Consider the following 9,353-nt stretch of genomic DNA (forward strand, 5'->3'; position numbering starts at 1 on the left):
GTCTATCTGTGTATATCTCAAAATAAGTACCTACATTGGCATCACCTAAAAAGCATTGAGGACACACATTGATAACTGAAGTGAAACAATATCTTTACACAAAGCAAAGCCCAACTTCAGAGCCACAAATTTAATTTTGATGCAAATGCTATTTTTAGGCATGTAGAACAGCTGAAAATGAGTTACCAGTTCAAAAAAATACATTTTACGTTTTTACTTGGAAAAAACTCTTGCTGTATATACCATACATTAACAACATGAATTGATAATGCAAAAACACACTTTTTAATCAAGTATATGTACAATTTCAAATATCACATGGAAATGGAGGTTTGTTATAGCTAACAAAAGTACTTTCTTAGCTTCACAACGCTTAAAAGTCAGTTCAAAGTTAATTTTGAATGTCCAAGAGCCCATGGTACTCTCATTCTCTGATTCACTAAACAGCCAACTGCAATTGAGTTGCAAATGAATTAGTGCCTTCTGTGTCGTTCGCGTGAGCGACTGCGTTTGCTTCTTGTTGGTGGAGATCGAGACTTGCGTTTCTTTTCCTTTCTGCCATACAACTGACGACGAAGCTCTCTGGATATCGGCTTTAGATGCATGAAATTGCAGAAGCCACCACGGGTACATTCGCCCATTTCGTACTGCCGACAACATGCCTCACGGAAATCCGTCACAGTACTGAGCTCTGATAAAATTGGCTGACCATTGAACCAACGATTATTGAGATCATTTACAGCCTTTTCAGCATCTTCTTCTTTATGAAACTTCACATAGACATTGCCAACTAGGTGATCACCAAGATTATCGCACACATTCATCTCTTCAATGGATCCGTATTTTTCCTCCAATTCTACAAACACTTCTTCAAAGAAATTATCGTAATGCTCCTGCATCTCAACATCAGTAAATGTTCCAGCTGCTGTGTTATTGATTTGTGGATTTTGGTAAAGACCTTGAATGAGAATTGTCTGGCTGAATGTTGGTTTGTTGTGCAGTCTGGAGCATCTTTCTCCATGACGGCAAGCTCCGATTTTGAAGTAAAATGAACAGTTGACCTTATCTTTTTCAGTGCCAAAAATTGAGGCTAAATATTCTGCCATTTTCAGCCCTTCGTTTATGCAAAAAACTGTAAATTTCCTTAATCACAATAAAATCACTTTTTTCTGCAAAGATAAGAAAACTATGTCAGTAACTCAGTATACTTAAAAACCTAAACGAAACTAATAATAAAATAAATCTACCATTACACAGCAAGTTTGTATTAATATTGCCTAATACCTGGGCCTCACAGTACTTACTATGACATATTTCTTATTGATTTTGTGCAAAATTTGGTTTGGTGGGAAGTGGGAACAGGTTACAGTCAGAAACGTTTTGCATTTTGCTAAATCCGACGCACTAAAATCACATTTTGTAACTTTGCTTTGTTAAAATTTTTGTAACATTTCTGCTTGTGTTTTTATCATTTTTTATGATTAAAAAAATTATGACAGAGCAGCCACAGAACAGTTAAATCAAGAGCTAGAAATGGATTTTACAAATATATTTACAACTGTACCGCTTGAAATTATCTTCATCTAATTTCTGATAATAACGTAGAAAATGGAAGTACCCAATATAATATTTGGTTTGTTGGATATTTGTACCTAACATATCATACACACAACACAAAATATTTACATTATGTGTAAGACAGTTTATGTTTTAGTTTTTAAAACACGCAAAAACTTTTGAGTGGTAAATATAGAAAACAAAACAAGCTACTTCTCGTACCAACCGCGGTGCGGTTAAAGTAGTTTTTGTTCAAAACACATGTTGATTGTTTTGGAAAATCGTTCGCTGCATTCGCTAATGCAAATTCAGTTTCGTAGTGTAAAACGAGAAATCAAGTAAGAAATGAGGTAGTTGATCTATATGGAGGTGTTGCGTACTACAATTCTTCGGTCTTTACGACCAGGAAAGCTGAACACAGGTAAATTGCCAATGCTTTTGTAGCAAGAGCAACCTTTTACCTATTTTTTGATTTAAAGTTGCGCTTGACAGATAGGCCCTAATGGCCTAATTCCTGTTTACAGATTTACAGATTTTATCTGACTCCATGTTGGACAATAGCATTACAAAATAATAGATGCAATTTTGTGTGCATCTTGTGTAAAATTTATGTGAACAAAATGTTGTGCACAAAAAATGTTAACAAACTATCCAGTATTAGCATGCATGCTATTACCAACATATTCTTGGTGGACCCTAAATGAAAAAATTACCAGATGACTAACAAATATGATTTTTTAAATACCGTATATACTCGCGTATAGGTCCCAACTTTTTTCCTTATATTTAAAAAATATAGGTGCGACCTATCCGCTTGACATAAGTGCAAATCGCCACCAAGTCGGAACAAAATTGAAAGTTTTCGGCTATTGCAAGTACTGTATTTTCCGGTCGGCTTATTGGGCGGATATAACGTATTTATTCGAGTATAACGCGCAAAATTTCATACTAATTTTCAATAAAAAATTAAGGGTGCGCGTTATAGACGCGAATTGTAGTGGAAATGTGCTATCGAATACGGGTGCATGCGCTCGTGCACACACATACCAATGCGAGAAAGTTTCATGAGCGCACACGCACATGCGTCAGCTCAGCGTGCGTTGGATTTTCCCACTTTGTTAAGAAAACGTAGTTTTGCGGTTTCAATGCAATGCAGTTCAATGGTAAAAAACAACCAATTGCACCAGTTATTTATGCAAAAAAGCTAGGCTAAGGGCCTTTTAAATCCCTAGATTTTCAGTGCGACTTATGTGCGTGTCAACTCTAAATTGCACTTTTTAAACACAAAACTAATAGTGCGACCTATACGGTGGCGCGACCTATAGGCGAGTATATACGGTAAATATTTGTGTTTTTAAGGCTTTCTGTATGGATGTCTGAAAGTGTGTCATTCTTCAACTTGGAATCCACCAAACAGTGATTCTCAAGCAGGTATATAGTAACTAAAAAGATATCATGACATTAACCCAGTCTGCAGAACATAGCAGTTCTCAAAGTGATGTCTGGCGTGCAGGACCAACATGACTAACATGTGGACATGTATGACCAATTTCTGCAGGCACAAATCACCTGATAGAGATTCAGTCTGCAGAAAATGGCGGTTCCCGACGAGATCTTGGACATGCAGGACCAACATGTCAAAATACAATATCAAGCATTCTAACCAGTGGTGGGATTCGAAGTCACATTTTTGGTTCTGTTACATAAAAAGTCCATTGACAGTAACCAGTAATGCTAACCAGTTTGCTGATCTCATAACATTTCGTGACACATTTCTATAGAACTGGTGCGAACCGACTGAATCCCACCACTGATTCTATCTATATTTATACTATAACTGACACGTACAAATTTCCCACTAATTCATTTGGTGGTAATGTCCAGCTTTAGTTAGTTGCAATTGTTAAATTGTGAGCATTTGTTGCAGCATAGCATTATATTATGTGACTTGCTTTGTTGTTTGTTTAAGGTACCAAAGAGTATGCAAAAAGGCATCGCCAATATGCACAGATGAATTACCAGGAATGGAGGTTTCCACAAAAGCAGCGAGCTATAGATATTTCATCAACGCGTAAGTTTGTGGCATAATAACTCCTGCAGTGATTTTGATGTAATGGTTGTTTGCAGTGGTGGGAATACTTAGATTGTTCTCCAAAACATTTTGTACTTTATTTTTTAGCTCAAATTTTTCACCCATACAAGATTGAGGAGACTGGGGTGAAAAGCAAATTGTCCAATCCCAAAAAGACTCTTTCTGACACAAGGGACAAATATTTACAGTTGAGTGTAAAGTAGCTGTATATTGTCACTTGAAGTCACTAGCTTTGTTCTACTACTTTCTTGGTGTTTAAAGAAAAATATGAACTCTTAAATTTCATGTACATTTAAATCCGGGTATGGGCAATGAACAGAGAATCTGGAGGATTCAAACCAAAAACTATTTTAGTTTAAATATGAATTTAGATCAGATAATGTAATTCAGTTTATGTCATGTTCGCAAATTTTATGGTCATTCACCTTTTTTCTTTGTTTTATCAAACTTTGATTAATTGCCCACAACTATTGTTCAGTTGAACTCATTTGAGCTGACATATTTGAGTGAATGTATATCAAAACTTCCACATTAAAGAAAGTTACAACAGAATAAGATTTGTTCTTCCTGTCTCAATTTTGCTACTCTAGAATTATTTTTTTATTCTATTTTGCTTGTATTGTTCAGCTACAATGATATGCTTATCTAAATTTTTCATTTCTACCCAAAACCTACACCATTTAACTGCTGCAACAACCCATAAATAAGTGTGAATAGTTATTGTGCCAAATGCATTTTAGCTGAAAGATCTAATTATTGTCAATTGGTTGTCCATGCAACTTATTGTAGTTCCTGGGGCTTGTATACAAGACATATATTGTATAAATAAGGTTTTTGCTTGACCACCTAAATGGGCCTGCTTTTCAATTAATATCTTTTTTTGAGAAAAATAGTAACTGGTTTTGGGACCCTTTTATCAGAAAAACAGACAAACAACCTTTGTTGCTGTTATTTCAATGCTCCCTTGTTTCAAAATAAAAATTATACTTTTCTGCTGATCATACAAAAAAATCATAGAACAACATGTTGGTGATAGTTGCATTCAACCATTTAAATGAACTATTAAATTATGTATTTCCAGTCGACGGACACTGAAAAAGCGTGTTCCAGATTTCCATGAAAAAAGGTTTCCTGCTGAAGCTCAACAAATCTATATTGATGCACACAATCTTCTTAACTCAAGAAGGTTCCCTAAAGATTTTATTACATATATTTTTTTTTCTATTGTGCCTAGCACCTGTTTTTAATATGCTTTATTGTGGAAGAATTTAATCTTCACCGAAAGTCTCATGTTAATGCTCTTTTTTCAACTATTTAGGGCAAAAAGGTATAAGCCATTATTGAAGGCAAGCTCTCAAAACCTTGTGATGTTCTACACCCAAAGAATGGCTTGAATATTTTTGCTCAGAATGAACTATGCATTGTGCACCTAAACTTTTTCATTTAACTATGTACAGTACAATATCTTAAACTTGAACATCATATAATACAATATAATATCATAATATACTGTAGTAAAAAATTAACTGTAGTAGATGGTAAAACTAAATTGTGGCTAATTATGGGTCCCCCTTCCTGAGTTGCATGTGTGGGGTCCATCAGCTTTCCTTGCAGAAACAAAATTATGGACTCAATATAAAATAATCTGGAAAAAATGATAACATTTCAAAATATGTTGTAGTGTGTGTGCGATGGCAATATGTACTAGGACACCCATTTAGTTGTGCATTAATTTCAATCTTATATTTAGTTTAATTGCATAGGATGATGAATCCTCGTGTTAATTTAGACCAAAAAAAACATACCGTATTTTACGGACCATAAGGTGCAATTTAAATCCTTTTTTTCCTCATAAATTGATCGTACGCCTTATAAGCCGGGGCGCCTAATGTATGGATCAAGTAGTGCTTTATTGCCTACACTCAAAACCAGTACCGATACTATTATTATATAAATAAACCACCGTCTTACACAATAAACTACGGTAAAAGCAACCAGCAACTGTGATATTCACTAGGCTCATTTTTTCTTTTGCTCATTGTACTATTGTGACTTGCTTAAATTTATTACGTAACAAGTAAACTTTTATAACCCATACTCCTTAAAATACGTTGCGTTCTATAGCCCCATGCGCCTTATGTATGAACAAAAAACAAATCAAAGCAATTTATTGACAGTGCGCCTTATAATCGGGTGCGCTTTATGGTCCGTAAAATACGGTATATGTACAGCACTTGCTTCTGTTCTGCAGGTGGAATCTACGAGATAAGAAGGAAACTGAAGAAAAACTGCACAATCTTGTTACCACACTTGCATACAAGGTATATTTATGAAAAAGATTATTACACTGGTGCTATGAACATTTTCCTTGCTCATTTTTTTAGGACTGTATGTGCTTGTTGCACTTTTTTTATTTACCTGGATTAAAAGCAACCAAAATGCACAAAAATACTGAAATATGTGTGTTGCTGCAGTAATAATGGTGAAAAATTTTTAAACAACACAGGTGTTTGCACAAAATTGTACAGTCAGCAATCATGAAGGAAACAACATATAAGTCATTCATAGTGTCACAAAAGTATGTCTTGTCTCAAAACAAGGTCCTAAAGAAAGAATTTTGTTTGCAGGAAATGGTGCAAGGACTGGAAACCAAGACAGTTTTATGGGAATGGAAAGAAACAATCGAACCACCGAGGGTCGTGCAAGTTGTTTGTAGCCCTATGATTGATGAAAATAACTTTTATTCCCAAGTCACTGTAAAAATGCATTCAAAGCAGGTATGAAAATCCCAAATTATTTCACATTTCTGCACATTTTCTGTTGCACACTACATGTTTACCTGTCAAACGCTCTTATTGCTATATATGGTCACATGAGCATTTAGTAGGAGAATTTGGTAAAATAATGAAAGATTGAAGATAAAATGCAAACTCCAAAACCAGTGTTTCTCAAGTTGCTTTTTATTCTGCTCCCTGAACAACAAGAAAACTTAATATCGTGTTCACTGCTGTACGTTAAAAATGTTAGGTAATTCGTCCTTATGATTTTGAGATTCATGTATATTGCCTTATAGTACACAAAAAAACAAGGGCATTTCTCTGACAATATTGTATGACCAAGTGATTTTATTAGACTTGTCCTTGCCCCCTCCCTTATGATAACAACTGTATAGAAAGGTTTATGCTGTAAATCAATGCTTTATAGCTCAAACTTTCCTATCAATATTTTTTATTTTATTCAATATGCATTGTCAGTTTTGTCTTGCCTTCTAAATAGACGAAATATATATTTCTGTTTTAAAAATTGTGGTTATTGCTGATGTTCTTCTTAAGTAATTTTGTATATTTGACAGGTCTGTCGCTCACCACCCTGTCATACAGGCTAAATTCCTGAAGTCTGTTATGACATTTCACCTATCTTCTATTCCATAATACCTATATGTACCTTTTGTTACAGTCACTTGCTGTGTATGATCGATTTGGCCGCTTAATGTTCGGAGACATGAATACACCAAGGAGTGTTCTGGAGTATGTTGTGTTTGAAAGGCATATTTCTCATCCATATGGAAGGTGGAGAATCCATGGAAAAATTGATGGAGTGGGATATGAAAGGGAACCACTGCAAAGGGTATGATATAAAAATGTAAAAAACATTTTCGAACATATTTATTGGCTCAATGCTTTTACATTTTTAATCACATTATGGAAAAATACAGGACTGAAATACAAGCTTTAATGCAAGCAAAAAAAAATTATTTTTGTAAAGATTATCAAAATATTTTTTAGGATGCTTTCACTCAGAAATCATTAAATTTTGGCCCTAAGATTCGTCCAACGTAAATGCACTAGCCTGTTTTTGTGCCTTTTTACTTCTTAAAAAATAACAAAAACCGAATCAGTTGGTCATCAAGCATTTACCACCATATGGCATGGCATAGGCTAGGAAAGTCCAGCCTGCGGTGGGATTCGAACCCACGACAGGAGTCTTTCCGGGATCACTGTGATTTACTTATGAGTGTGCCATGATTGCTGGTTTGTATCATTTGTGGCTCTCAAAGTATGCCGTGATCGCTGGTTAGATGCTTCAGGGCTGATCCCAGTTATGAATTTATGTTCATCTTAATCTCTGAGTAGAAAATGTAGTAACCATTCACTTTTTGGTTTTGTTGTCTAGACTATATCATTTATACGGCCAGCAGCACAGCGTTCTGAAGCAGAGGACTGGCACAAGCAGGAGAAAGAAATACATCACTTTAAGTGGTATCCTCTGCGGGAAGTAAGTACTACATGTATTGTAGGTCAGATACATACTGTAAAAATTTTGTTCCCGCGGCTCCGGAGCCGAATGCGGCTCTTTGATCCCTCTAAAGAGGCTCAGTTTATGAAATGACCAAATGTTTTGATTACATTTCTGTAATGAGTATGCCGAACACAAAGATCAAAAAGAAAAATGCAGTGCAATAACATGAGCAAACCCACTTCTAGTAGTTAGCTACAATTAACCGCTTCTAAACCATGAAACATAAAGTCAGAAAAAGGCGATGCCAAACTGAGCAACATCGATAATTCGTAATGTGCCTAATCGGCTTACGTATCCATAAAATTTTTCTTTGTTCTTTCTGTATTCTTTAACAACAAATCGTTAACCCAACAACCTACACTTTTTTAGGCTATATTTAAAGCATACACTTACCCCATATTAAATTGCTTTAATTATGACCTAAAAATGCCTAGTTTGCCGTTGAAGAGTTGTACATGTAGGCATTTAACTGCAATTAAAATATCGGCCCTAAATATAGGTTATCGGGCGACTTAGGTATAGATAAATAACGGTTATAATCGGTATCGGCCATAAAAAGCCACATCGGTCTGTCTCTAATACTTTATAAACGTCTCATATAGAAACGTATTGCACACACAAAACGAATGGAACGGTTCCGTCAAGGCAACAAGTACTGGAGGTTAAAGCGTAAACGCATCGTCAACGAAATCAAGCACACCCCAAGGACACACATGCGTGGAGTAGCGAAAAAAATGGTCAGGAAAAAACGCCGCATTGTGGAACAGTTGCGAGAGGAGGGCAAGTTGCCACATCCACCAGTGGGCGGTCCAGAGCCAAGTATTTAAACCCAAAAGGGGAACACAGGTTCTGTTTAATGATTCTTGTGCAAAATGACAAGGCAAGTGTGATGCGTTATGGTGGTATTACAAAAACGCAGTATGGCGTGTCTTTCGAAAACCCAAACCATATTGTTCAATAAATTTGCTGTATTTACATTTTTGGGGATATTTACATTAAGAGAAAGTACTAGGGTCATCTTACATTTGGTGACTTAACCTGTAGATAGCTGGCGTTTTTTTTGTAAATTCGTATTTTTTATGGTAGAATAGCAGGCCATAAAAAAAGTTTTCAATAGTATCAAATGCCTACAGTTTAAATAGAACGAGCACACAAATCAAACACGTTGTGACGTTGTTGTGCACAAATTAGGTTCCATTTTGCCTTACATATACTTTGGATCAAACTTACTTCCTTTACCATACATATAAGCTTATGTAGATATTCTCTGAATAACACTTCCAAGAGGAATGTTTTCGTTACCCCCAACTTGGCAACTGTAACCACTCTTAGTCTTTGTTTACTCGATTTATTTTTTACTGCGACTATTTTGCAAAAATAAGAAGCAACAGAAAACGAATTTTTA

General features: G+C 35.5%; 2 protein-coding genes across 2 annotated transcripts; one reads left to right on the top strand and one right to left on the bottom strand.

The window, feature by feature from the left end:
- Positions 1-45: 45 nt before the first annotated feature.
- On the bottom strand, positions 46-1,191 carry LOC145220472 (splicing factor U2AF 35 kDa subunit-like). Its single transcript, XM_080087678.1, has one exon. The coding sequence runs from the start codon at positions 1,104-1,106 to the stop codon at positions 474-476; it is 633 nt and encodes a 210-aa protein (XP_079943804.1). The 5' UTR covers positions 1,107-1,191; the 3' UTR covers positions 46-473.
- Positions 1,192-1,810: 619 nt separating this feature from the next.
- LOC145220471 (large ribosomal subunit protein mL45-like) lies at positions 1,811-8,925 on the top strand. The gene is made up of 10 exons (XM_080087677.1): positions 1,811-1,978; positions 2,917-2,988; positions 3,527-3,628; positions 3,737-3,836; positions 4,731-4,835; positions 5,901-5,970; positions 6,277-6,426; positions 7,106-7,276; positions 7,823-7,924; positions 8,551-8,925. The coding sequence occupies exons 1-10, from the start codon at positions 1,921-1,923 to the stop codon at positions 8,773-8,775; spliced, it is 1,155 nt and encodes a 384-aa protein (XP_079943803.1). The 5' UTR covers positions 1,811-1,920; the 3' UTR covers positions 8,776-8,925.
- Positions 8,926-9,353: the final 428 nt, after the last annotated feature.

Source organism: Phallusia mammillata, chromosome 3, assembly GCF_965637545.1.
Source record: "Phallusia mammillata chromosome 3, kaPhaMamm4.hap1.1, whole genome shotgun sequence".
Classification (NCBI taxonomy): Eukaryota; Metazoa; Chordata; class Ascidiacea; order Phlebobranchia; family Ascidiidae; genus Phallusia; species Phallusia mammillata.

What these genes read in the sequence shown, in the direction of transcription:
- LOC145220472 (XM_080087678.1), bottom strand. Translation starts at nt 1,106, where the DNA reads ATGGCAGAATATTTAGCCTCAATTTTTGGCACTGAAAAAGATAAGGTC.
- LOC145220471 (XM_080087677.1), top strand. Translation starts at nt 1,921, where the DNA reads ATGGAGGTGTTGCGTACTACAATTCTTCGGTCTTTACGACCAGGAAAG. An exon ending in TTACCACACTTGCATACAAG is followed by an intron (nt 5,971 to 6,276) that starts GTATATTTATGA and finishes TTTTGTTTGCAG; the next exon opens with GAAATGGTGCAAGGACTGGA. An exon ending in AGTGGTATCCTCTGCGGGAA is followed by an intron (nt 7,925 to 8,550) that starts GTAAGTACTACA and finishes CGTCTCATATAG; the next exon opens with AAACGTATTGCACACACAAA.